Below are 12,797 nucleotides of genomic sequence, written 5' to 3' on the forward strand. Positions count from 1 at the left end.
AGGGAACACAGTTGATTTGTACTTTGGTTTATATGTTTTATGTTTATGTTGTAGTTTAAGAAAAAAAAATCCACACTTGGCCATAGAGACTCACTGGGGGAATGGAACTGGTAAAACCACTCCTGAAATATGTCACTTACCTTGAAAGTCCTGTTAGGGTTGCTATGAGTTAATAGCACAGAACACACACACCATTGCGCAGTCACACACGTCCCTGAAAGAATTCCTGCAAACATCCTTAGTTATACTGTAGATATTTCCATAATAAATGCCTTCAATTCAAAATTCAATGCTGCACACACAAGTGCAGCCATTTAATAACATAGAGATGAACAATGCAGAGGACTTGACTTTCACAACAGTGTGAACACTGGGTGTGGGCCAGATTCTGGATATAACCATGATTACAGTCATATATATCCTTGTTTGGGGTATCTGAGAGCTAGCATAGGAAACTTTCCAAAGGCACGGCATGCTGCAGCAGTCTTATGAGCAGCCCTTATTTCCTTGTCAAGAGGAATCATTCAACACACATCACAGCCATGGAACTGTTCACACCTGCCAAAATGAATTCCTGACAGCCCCATGGCAACACCAACAATTCCCATTCTGGGAGGGAGTGGTGTTTTCCTAAAACATTAAGTAATAAGCCCAGTAAATTAAGTTGACTAATATGAAAAAAAAGGGGAAAAGCAATTTTGAATAGTGATCAATGTTGCTTGGATTTTCAATTGTGAAAGAGTTGACAACTTTGTGCATTTTGTTCTTCAGGATGAACTTAATTTTGTCCTTCGGAGTTATGGTTATGCCACCGTAGGTCACATTATCAATGTTTAGTTTTTGATTGTAGCTGGAGACGGAAGTGTTAAGAATGTTGGTCAGGGTGACACCTTCATTTTCTCTGGCCACATCATTCGCAGAAACCTAGAACAGGAGAATGTTATTGAGGGTGGTATGAACCCGGCATGAACTATTGCATAAACAAGCCACAACTGTGCAAAGTAATGCAACTGCAATGAGCAGAAGTTTGTGGTGATTTCTCTGCCAACATTTTAAAATCCTTGCAAGTCTTCTCAAAAACTCAGTTCCAGTTCTCTGCTGATACTAAGGCTTGAGGAACCAAACACAATATCCTGTTTAGGCACTCACTGAATAGATCATTGGATGGTTTAGATTTTGTTTAAGAAACACTCAGTAAAAAGCATTTCCCTCTCACTACCATAAAAAAAAGTTTGCCTTATCATCATCAGTCACAGAAGTTAGACCATCTCTCCTTACCTACTGGACAGCTGGATCAGACCAAGAACTGTCATTCTTTTGCTACATTTCTAGAAATAAAAAAACAACCATCCTTTGGTTAAATTCTGTCTTTAAGATGAATCTGTGCAGGAGTGCCTCATGGTCTGTGTGTGTGGGGGGGGCCTCACCTTAAAATTTCAGAATGAGAGACCTCTCCTGGATCATAAGCTCCATATGGACCTCTGCGAGATGGAGGATATTCCAGCTGTTATTATTTAATACAGGGACAACATCAGCACATTTGGCCAGCTACCAGCCTCACTAACAGTAGCTAACACCTGCCATGGGCTTCTCTTAAAAGCGATCCAGGTATCCCATACTGCTCACAGCCCGTCGCTCTGAGCAGTACGGGATAGTTGGGTTTAACTGCTATTCTAATTTCCCACAGATCTCCAAAGGAGTACCAAGATAAGGTCATTCTTGGCAATCAACCTAAGAGACTCATTAACCTGAAGCTTGGCAGATCATCTCTACAGGTAAGTCCCTCAGGGCCATGAAGACCAACAGAGGGGACTTTCCTGAGAGGGAATATCCCTTGAACCTGGAACCGGTCCTGACTTAATAGATAAGAGGAAACCCAGTAAGAATCCTTTATTATTCCAAACTCGTGAAATGCCCGCCTGCTTGGTGGCTTTGTCTTGGTTGCTGCTGCTGCATTAGCTTCTTTTCTAGGTAACCAGGAGGCAAAGTCTGTCTTCACTTAGGCACAAAGGCTTAGGTGTATTAAGGAGAAGATTCAGCCTTCTTTCTCCGCTTGCTGTTTTGGAGAAAAGTGACAATACGAGCCTATAGTCCCAAGAGTATACATGTGCTCTTCCAAACAGGATGTTAATTCATCCAGTTACCAGTATTTATGACCTCCTGTTTTTCAGAAATTATCCATAATTACCGGGATTTGTGTCCTGGCACAAATTGTGTCATTTGCATATCTCAGATTATTAATGTTTTTTCCACCAATTTTCACTTCTCCTTCATCTGAATCTAGTTTGGCTTTCCATATTATATGTTCTGCCTACAGACTGAACAGAAAAGGAGATAAAATGTCTTTTTGTCTGTCACCTTTGCCTGTAGGAGACCATTCTGTCTCTCCATATTTTGCCTTATTGGCAGCTGCTTCTCCATAATACAAGATATGCAGATGACACCATTTTAATGGCAGAAAGCTGCAATGACTTGGAACAACTTTTAGTGAAAATGAAGGAAGAAAGTGCCAAAGCAAGACTGCAGTTGAATGTTAAGAAGTCAACAGTCATGACCACAGAAGAATTACACAACTTTAATGTTGGTAGTGAAGAAATTGAAAGATTTTGTAATCATCAATCCAAATGGAGACTGCAGCCAAGAAATCAGAAGAAGATTGAGACTAGGAAGAGCAGCAAAAAAGGAACTAGAAAAGATCACCAGGGATGTGTCACTGGAGACCGAGGCCAAGATTGTCCACACACTTTTATTTCTAATAACCATCTATGGCTATGATAGCTGATATGAAAAAAAATTGATTGAAATGTGGTGCTGAAGTGGGTCCTATATCAAATGAAAGCCCGAACTACCTCCGGAGGCAAAAATCTTGAAACCGAGGGTGTCCTACTTTGGTCACATCATGAGAAGGCAAGACTCTCTGGAAAGGGCAACAATGCTGGGAAGGGTGGAGAACAGTACGAAAAAAGACTACATAGGAGATGGGTTTGCAGGTTTGAGTTAGCGGGAACTGAACAGGGCTATTGAGGACAGGAGATTTTGGAAATTGCTCATTAATAGGATTGCTATATATTGGAGATGACTTGACATCACATAACAACAACAACAAAAGTGGGTGATCTAACACAAAGGCTTCTCTGTTCCTGCACTTTTGGAAGGCCAGATGCCACAAAGGTATTTCTAAATAAACACTCATTTTTTTTTATTTTTGTTCTCAACTACTTTCTCAGAACAGTGCTTGAAACTGCTGTTTCTGTGCTGGAATTCACCACCTACTACTCTGCACTGTACAGTACCTCCTTTTTTAGCTGCTTTCTTTTCCCTTAGGCTTGTTCCCCTTCCCTGTTGGTGCTCTTGTGACTCAGTTTCCCTTCGTCACTGCTGCACATGCCTCCGTTGACATTCCTGTTGGCCTTCCCCCACCTCGTTTTGGCCCACCTCGTTTTGGATTCTAAACTATTCTCTCCCTCCCTCCCTCCCTCCCTCCCTCCCTCCCTCCCTCCCTCCCTCCCTCCCTCACACACACACACACACACACACACACACACACACACACACACACACAGTGCTCTGACACCTCACATCTCCTCTCCATTCATTTACCGTTATTTTTTCAACTTACATTTTATATTAGGGAAGCATCATAGTGCAATAGCATGCACCCTGCTATGGGTTTTGTCAGGCACAAGAGGTGTTTTTACAAAAAGAAAGTAAAAAGAGAGAAAGGGTTGGATTGGGAAGGGAAACACAATGAAGTATCAAAAAGTCAAAGGACTGAGAAGGAACAAAATATTGCAGGAAATCAAAGAAAGAAAGAAAACCTTTTTTGCTTCCTATATGTATACTGAAATGGGGTCAATGCTGTCTGGATGGCATATCAGGTCTGATATCAGGTTTTCTCATCCTTTTAAAATCTCACTTCCTATATCGAATGAATGCATTTACACATGTATGTCCCTGTGAAAATGTCTGTTCACAGGAAGATTTGATCAAGCAATCAGATGTTTTCTTTACCTTTTGAGTCCTAGCAGCTGCACATTTCTGAGAGGCAATGTAGTGCGCTACAGCATATTCTACCAAAGCACCAAATATGAAGCTGAAGCAGATGCCCAGGTAAATATCAATGGCTTTGATGAAACCATTGGTTTTTGTTACTGAGTTACGCGATCCCATCATCACAGTGGTCATGGACAGCACAGTTGTTACTCCTGGAAGATTGAATGGAAAACAGGTTTATTAAAAGTCAAAGGAGTCCCTGTCCCCCCCCCCCCCCCGGACTATGCACACAGGATTCTTCCAGGGCGGGACCAAAGCATTTTGCTACCTGAGCCAAGGGACAAAATGGCACCTTCTCCATTTTGCATCTAGAACCAAGCTAACCTCACTTCAAAAATAATAATGGGCCAACAACTTCCACCAGGCCTGAGGACAGGCCAGCCAACTGGAGATGCTGGGCAGGCTACAGAACAAATGTAACATGCTGATTTCCAGCATTTCCCCACCATCTGGTGCCATTGTCTCACTGTGCCTAATGGTAGAGCACTGGCCGTGGTTGCTTCTTCCTAGTATTTTACTAGCTGGTAACAATATGAACAAAAATCACCTTGGTTAGAAGCACGTTGTATAGATTAAGAGCTTAATATGTATTGTAGTTGTATTAACAAATGACTATAAGTTGAAACCAGGTGACCTGATGTTAAATAAGCATGGATGGATTGTATAAAGAAGAAGAAGAAGAAGAAGAAGAAGAAGAAGAAGAAGAAGAAGAAGAAGAAGAAGAAGAAGAAGAAGAAGAAGAAGAAGAAGAAGAAGAATTTTTTTAATTGCCTTGCAATAAACCATGAGTTCCAATATTTAGGTTTGCTGACATTTTGTGCTTCAATTAACAGGGTACAAAGCTGGATACTCTCTGTGACTCCAGGCCTAGACTGTACCCTGACAAGATGCTACAGTCACATAATGTGTCACAGGAGAAAAGGATAATTTACTTTCTGGGAATAAAGAAAGGTGGTGCAAAGAACTGCTGGATAGCTCAGCGGTTTAGGTATCTGGCTGGGGAGCCAAAGACTGGGAGTTCAATTCCCCACTGTGCCTCCTTGACAGGGGCTGGACTCAGTAAAGTCCCTTCCAGTTCTTCAGTTCTAAGATGATAAGAATCCTGCATAGACTTGTTCACAGAAGCCTTATTGAGACATTTAACTGAAGGATTAACCTTACTGTGCGGGCAAGGGCAGCAGGCTAGCTCTGTTTCCTCCATCTTTGCTCTCACACGAGGAAAGAAGTTGAAGAGAGACCTCTCTATACATGGGGTATTGTCCCATGATCAGAAACGCCAATATTTATTATTTTTTAATTGCATGGAGAGCCCCTATTGATAGAAAGGGCTCTCCTCATCAGAATTATCTGTCCACACAGGAGGAGCCAAAGTAGAGGGCTAGCTTTCTGCTTCTACTCATACTAATCCTTTTATTGAGCACCTGAACAGGGCAAAAGAAATCTGTTGTGGAAAACATAAGTGTTGGAATTAAGATATTCAAGATTTCATTGGGCTGTTATTTTAAGTACATTTATGAAGGAGTAAATTCCGCCACCCTAGCAGTTCAAAAGCATGCAAATGCAAGTAGATAAATAGGGACCGCCTTGGTGGGAAGGTAACAGCGTTCCGTGTCTAAGTCGCACTGGCCATGTGACCACGGAAGATTGTCTTCGGACAAAAAAACGCTGGCTCTATGGCTTGGAAACAGGGATGAGCACCGCTCCCTAGAGTCGAACACAACTGGACAAGAAATTGTCAAGGGGAACCTTTACCTTTACCTTAAATTCCATTGAGTCTTCAGAGAAAATACATGCTGGATGCACTGTTAAACACTCAAAGCATTTTCTACCTATTGTTTGTTTAGGCATCTTTCAGTCTCAAGAGACTATGGTAATGTGTTCTGAATAGAGGACTTGGAACAGCGTCTAGTGTGGCTGAGAAGGCCAATTCTACCTATTATCCCTATATGTATCAGAGTCACCTGTAAAGTACCCCATAATTAATCACATTTTGAGAAGCAAAGTTGAGGCTGAGAGGCAATTGTTCAGTCTACTAGTGTGAGATAAGACTCAAGTCAGAAATCCAGGATCAGAACTCAGAAAAATCAATTTGGGAGACTGCAACCCTCATATTGACCAGCCTAGCCACATACCTTAGTCTCGGAAACCTAGAGAGTTGTTTTCCAAAAATGTAACTTTTCCAAGCTCTGTTCCAGATCATAGCTCTTGTGCTTCAGTTTCAAGTAGCAATCATCGCGCCTCGGATTAACCTCATTGGTTACAATACTGCCACTGCGCAAACCTTACTTCAGATTTTGCTTGCATTATTTCTATAAAGAAAGCTTCTCCCAAAACGGTTTCTTCTCTGTACTCAGATGTGAACGGCAAATTGGCAGCAATTCAGAATGAGGAGTGAGAGTTGCATTTCACTGGCATCTTAGTCTTCCAGTGGGACTATACATGGGCAGCCCTGGCTAATGTGTTGATATGTAGCTGGATAAATGGGAGGTCTGGACTTCCATTCTGCCTGACAATTGTTATTCTATACCAGTAGTAGTTAATGTTTGACCCTCCTGATATTTTGGCCTGGGTACACGAGCAGAGGTAAAGGAATGTGAGTTCCCCCTCTCCTACTAATCACCATCATCTGTTGTCAAGCCAAGTCCGTGTTATGGCAATCCTTTTCAGGATTTTACAAATAGAGAATACTAAGAAGTGGTTTACCCTTCCCTTCTTCTGGGGGTGTCCTGGGACTGTACAGCTTGTCCAAGGATACACAGGCTGGCTCTACTCATAGGAGGCCCACTGGGGAATCGAACTCCCAACCTCCAGCTCCACAGCCAGATACCTAAACCACTGAGCTATCCAGCCAGTTATCCTCATTCCTATCTTATACTAAATATATATTTCCTTGTGGCACTCACTAAATTTAAACTGGAAACTGGATTTCTGGTTGGATCAAACTCATAGAAGTTTAAAAATTTCTTAGACCTGAAATGAATTTGGCCCCAAGAACTATCCGCAAAATACTCTTTGATATGTTTTTATGTCAAATGTTATCAGGGTAGTCTGTTTAATAGCTGGAATACACCTGGATCTAATGATCTACTAGTATTTGTAAGTTCCTACAAAGTGGTGTAGCACAAGAGCTAGGGAATATATTTCATATCAGCTTATTTACCACAGAATCTCTCTGGAATGCAAACCTTTCTGGGATATGTACTATGTAGAATATGTTCCATTTACATAGGACACTGCTTGACTTCAGTGTCTCCCATAAGAACTAAACATACATCCTGGAACACAGGTAAGATTTTCAGGACTGCAGGGAAAGATCAGAAATGGTACAACAACCCTTCTTTCACTGAAGGCTATCTCCTAATCCTGCATTTAAGAAACCCCAATAAGCTGTTAAAAAACAAGATCATTCCTAGAAGACATTTTGGAAAGCAAGAGAGAAAGAAAGAAAGAGAGAGAGAGAGAGAGAGAGAGAGAGAGACCCCCAAACTTTGTTGATTGTCCTTAAAGTCTGGCATGAGAGGATTTTTTTAAAATGTAGCTATTTCATAGCTTACAAATACTGTAATTGCACTTTCTGTTTGACAATATTTGACAATATTTGTTAGATAACATGTATTTGCTATGGCCATGTTTAAAGCCGTCAAATATTAGTTTTTTGAGCCACATTTAGAATATTAGGCAGTGTATATTGCCAAATTGGAAGTCTGCCACTTCCATATGAAATATTTGTGGTGATGCATTTTAGCTCTAGAAATGCTGGCAGGATTTGGACCAGTCGGCACCTCAGCCTAAGCAACAACTAGTGGCTCATCCTTTTCAAATCCCACCTCACCCTTTCCTCACAGCATGGTTATAATATTTAAATGCCCCACATCAGGAAACAGCTCACCAATACATGTTCTTGCAGGAACTGAATCCAGGGTGATCCAGAAAGAAACCCAAGACAGAATGACGAGCAGTGTGGATGGCACATAAGTCTCCAAAATAAAATACAAGATATTTCTCTTGAGCTCAAACTGTAGGATCAGTCTTGGGTAATTGCCTAAGTCAAGAGGGAATTAAAAACAGGCATGAAAACAAGGCTTGTCCTGAATCAAAGGGTAGCTTCAACTGAAGGTCACCTTGGGTTCTTTTTAAGGAGAAAGGTAGGATAAAAATATTTTAAATAAATAATAAAAATGTCAAATTTCTGAGCCAGGGAGATTCATTAACTTATAATCAGTCAAGCAGTAATGCGTGACTGGGCACCTGCTGGGGCCCACAAACTGGTCAGGGAACCTATTGCTCCTCAGAGATACAAGAAAAAGTGAGCAATATATTTATCTGATAAATATAAGGAACACGAAGGCCTGGTCAGAATTCCCTGTTCCTGAAAAGCCAAACACACACATTCTATGTTTTCTTTAGGGTCTGCTACTCTGTCATCAAAAGGGCCTGAGGAACCTCATTACTGATGAAGGCGAGGAAGCAGTGGTCCAAAAGCAAAGGCTGTTTTCATAGGGTTTCACCAGTTTGATTTAAGAATGGCAACCAAGCATTGTCTCAGCCTTCTATAAATTGTGTCCCATGATCCTGCCTGCTACTTAAGTTCCTATTACATAGAAAAGCATAACCTGTCTCATTTTCCTCTCTATTTCTTCAACTGCGTAGCCCCCCCCCCATGCTGCACATTTTCTGTTCATCGGCATGCTGTTTTTTTTTTAAAAAAAAAAAACACACACCCTAAGAGGATGGGCCCAAGATGTTACTATGCAAGGAGGATGCTGTGTATGAGAGCAGGGCTTCTTATGAGTGCCAAAGCAGAGTACAGAATGCTGCTTCCCACTCAACCACCAGATGACCACACCAGATTGACTGATTGTGTAAGGGCATCATTGGTGATCTTCCATAGTGCAGATGGAGAAGTATATGGCAATAAGAAAGGAAACCAAGCAAGGCTATCTCATAGGCCTTTGTTCTGCCAGCAGCAACCTCCTTCTTTCAGACGATGGGCAAAAGGAAAGTGAAGAAGTTCACCTTCTCTCCAGTGGCTGTCACCAGGCATCCCCCCCCCCAAAGTGTACTGGAGGCCATTGCTCTAAGTATACTACATGCCCATCTCATTTTTGAACCTGCGTGTATGCCTTGAGTCAGACCCTTCATTCATCTAGCCCGGTGTTGTCAACTGACTGGTAACAATGGCTCTCCAGAATTTCAGACAGGATTCAGTCCTAGCCAGACCTAAAGATCCTTCGTATTTCTTGATGGTCTCCATTCCATCCACTAACCAGGCCCAACCCCGCTTAGCTTCCAATACCAGATGAGACTGGGTGTGTTCCAGACAGTAAGGTAGATGAACTTTAATTCTCCACGTTGTGCCCAGAAGATTATGGGGTGAGGCCAGGGCAATTGTGTGGTGAACAGAAATGTGACATCATGTGATGTGACAATGGGGTGGTATCAACCAATCACCAGTCCCAGCTTTCTTTGTTTGATCATTTTTTCCTGGTTCTCCCTCAACCAACCTAGCCCTTAGGCCATTTAAGTTAACAAATGCCTCAGAGAAAAACTTCAGCAGCGAAGCTCTCAAAATCAGAGAAATCTTCACGGTTAGATCCGAACCACTCAGAACCACTAGACTCACCAGATACAGTACATGCCCTTCTGATGCTATTTGCTTGATCTTGTTGTTCTTGAAGTTTGTTACCTGTTTCTTGATGTGTCATTGTTGAAAGCATGTTATAATGTTCCAGTGTGTACTGAGAAAGTCTCAACTTTTCCAGGCCACGGACAGAATCATTTCCCCTCAGCCATTTGAACCGTACATCATTTTCATCATATCCCCCTGTAGATAATATACAGAAACAGTAGGAGGTAAATGAGCAATTAGGTGAAAATTTTTGTTCTCTCGTCCCTTCCACTGGACTGTAGGACTTCCACTTGCAGATCCACCATAACCGGGCAGGGTTAAGTGCATGTCTAGTGGAGATGCTGACCATGTTCCACTTCTATGGATTATCATCTCCAAACCAGTCGTTTCTTGTCCTTAAAAAAATAAATAAATGAGGGGAGTAGCTTTTGGCACTCCCACCACCATTACCACTCTTACTATTATTATTTTGTTTTACCTACCAAAATAGATTCCAGTTCTAATTTGCTTTCTGTTTTAGGACATGGCTTCCAGGGCTATCTGAGATAATGAGGGGGGAAACTAAGACACCCTATGGGAAGGCAAGGCAAGAATCACACAGGCCTAGCCCTGCCAGTCATAATAACTTCTACCCCCACTTTCTGAACCTGGAAACATTACTTCTTTGGAAGTCGCCATGCTGTCTAGGGGATTCTAGGAGTTGTAGTCCAAAAAAGTAAATTGCCCAAGCTCTGCCTAGAACTTGCCTAATTCTTCCCATCCATTTCTGGAGCCCAAACTCTTAGACTGTGATGGGCTGTAGCTTACCTATCAATAACCAGTTTTTTGAGGCTCTGCTACCCAGAGTTGGGTGGGATAAAAATATAAACAAACAAACAAATAAACATATAACTCATTTTGTTGGACAGCTGAACCTCTTAATGGTCTTCTATGCTACTCTTTTAAAAAAAGTTAATCTTCTGCAATCTAGCATCCACCAGATCGACCAAAACACAGCACCTATCATCTCCAGCCACCATTACTAGTGGCTGGGAATTGTGGTAACTATAGTGCAATACACCAGAAAGTCACCAAGTCAGTATTAAGAAAGTGGTTAATTTGAACCATTCATAGCAGCCCATAGTCCAGTCAGGAAGGGCACTTTATTTTGACATTTTGGGATGAGTCTCCTCTCCCTGCTCAAAGCATGAGCTGGCCCTGAGCTGCAATTTTCATTGTTGTCTTTGCTCTGCTGTAAATGAAAAAGGATTGGATGAGATCTCTCATAAGTAGCAAGTGCTGTTTCAACAGGCATAGGAGTACAGGGTGACAATCCAAATGTCCAGTGGATTTAGAAATAATAAGCTGTCCCACCCACCTACCCATGTAAACAGAAGCTATTCCAAAATACACAAAAAGTTATATAGCTCTCAAAAAATCAGATTGATCTGAGATTGCCCAGCTAATGAATTAAAGATCTCCCATTCAGTAAATATGGAAACTGATATACATGAGTCTCTCTTCATGACCCCGCCCCAGTAAAGACAGAAATTGTAATCTCTTCTAGACACAAATGACTGAATTCTTGCATCTGATAATATAGGAAGTACTGATTCTCTCCCTCCACCAACCCCCAGGTACAAATCATCCAGATATGACTTCTTAAAAGTTTCTGCCCAGTTCATAATAATAACAACTGCAGTTACTTAGGGAAACTTTATAATAAATGACTGATGGTTGTGAATTCAACTAGCATATATTTAAACAGCATTAATTCCAGGCATTTATCCTAATGGCATCTCTAGTTGGCAATGTGCATATAATTTCATAAGAATAATATGGCACAGGAACTTGACATAGGGCCCAATTATTCTCTCTGTGTCATTCTCTTTTTTAAAAAGGCTAAATCCTGCTATATTATAAAACAAGAGGCTAATCATTATTATTTCAGTTTCTGCATATTGTAATAAAGTTAATCATGGTAACTAATATGATTTTAATGTGAAAATAATAGGCACTTCCATTGTCTCCCCATTCTGGTTGCTGGCAAGTAAAGTCTGGTCTTAAAATAATGAGTTTTTAGACATTGCTTGAATTGGTAACAGCGAGACAAACCCTGAAGATATTCAGTCTCCTCACATGCCCAAGTGGTTCTTTATGTTCTCAACATCTTCTTCATTCCCCAACTAGAGGGCAAACAAGCATACCACAACAGAACAGTTCACATGCCACAAGAAAACTGGCCATTCCATGATCTTCTGCCCCAAACACCTGTGCAAATGGACAGCTGCCCATGCTTTCTCTGTATGATCCCAGACCATTGCTTTACATCCTTCCAAGAAGCAATGTTGCTGTATCATTTGTTTGGGTGTGATTGGATTCCTTAAGGAAAAATTGCTAATTGGTCAAATAATCAAAGCTTGCTTCCTCTAAAAAAATACAGATAACATGTTATCAGAGATGAAATCACATGTCACATTTTTCTATCTCAAAAAACCAGACCTAGAACCAAAAGGTGCAAGCAGTCAATCCAATTATCCTGCCCTGGAGTAGGCTAGATCAAAAGAAATGGGGTCTCTTTGAGACGCGGTATGCCATTTGGGACAATCCTTGCATCCACATGCAAGGATCAGGGTGGTTCTGGGGGAGGAAAGCACACTGAACCTCAGAGTGATCTTTTCACCCTTCCTCCCTTTAAAAGGGAAAGGAAGAAAAACAACAATAAAATATCCCTCTCCTTGTCCACTCCCGTCTCCTCCGCTGCAGGGGAATGGGAGGAAGCTTTCGATTAAAAATAATCCTAAATGGCACACCACGTTAGTGCTGACTTACAAGGGCTTTTTTTAATTGCTTCTTTTCTTTCCGTGTCCATGGGAGAATAGGAGAAAGCTTTCGATTTTCCAACATCAAGTGGCTTAAGCAAAGTAACAGCTTAAACCATCCATTTTGGTTTGATACCAGCAATCACACATGCCCAAGCCAAACCAAAACAGAGTGATCCTAGCTGCACAAAAGAGAGAGGAGTCCCTGAAAGGGACAAAAATGGTACAAGTGGGCATGGGTGTAAGGGAGGGGCTGGATCAGGATGGCCAATACATCATAGGGTCACTGGGGATAGGAGTGAATCAGTCCATCC

General features: G+C 41.5%; 1 protein-coding gene and 1 pseudogene across 4 annotated transcripts in view; both read right to left on the minus strand.

Moving 5' to 3' along the window:
* Positions 1–278: 278 nt before the first annotated feature.
* Positions 279–12,797, minus strand: part of GABRP (gamma-aminobutyric acid type A receptor subunit pi) — a 59,291-nt gene continuing 46,772 nt past the window's right edge. For all 4 annotated transcript variants that reach the window (XM_073002935.2, XM_020793671.3, XM_073002922.2 and 1 more), the window contains exons 7-10: positions 9,740–9,877; positions 7,943–8,095; positions 4,012–4,205; positions 279–924 (exon numbers count right to left, since the gene is read on the minus strand). In XM_073002935.2, the coding sequence (XP_072859036.2) occupies positions 631–924; positions 4,012–4,205; positions 7,943–8,095; positions 9,740–9,877 (779 nt within the window). In that variant the 3' untranslated portion in view covers positions 279–630. The remainder of the gene's footprint in view (positions 925–4,011; positions 4,206–7,942; positions 8,096–9,739; positions 9,878–12,797) is intronic.
* LOC140703600 (U4 spliceosomal RNA) lies at positions 6,205–6,336 on the minus strand (annotated as a pseudogene).

The sequence above is a fragment of the Pogona vitticeps genome, chromosome 1 (assembly GCF_051106095.1).
Source record: "Pogona vitticeps strain Pit_001003342236 chromosome 1, PviZW2.1, whole genome shotgun sequence".
Classification (NCBI taxonomy): Eukaryota; Metazoa; Chordata; class Lepidosauria; order Squamata; family Agamidae; genus Pogona; species Pogona vitticeps.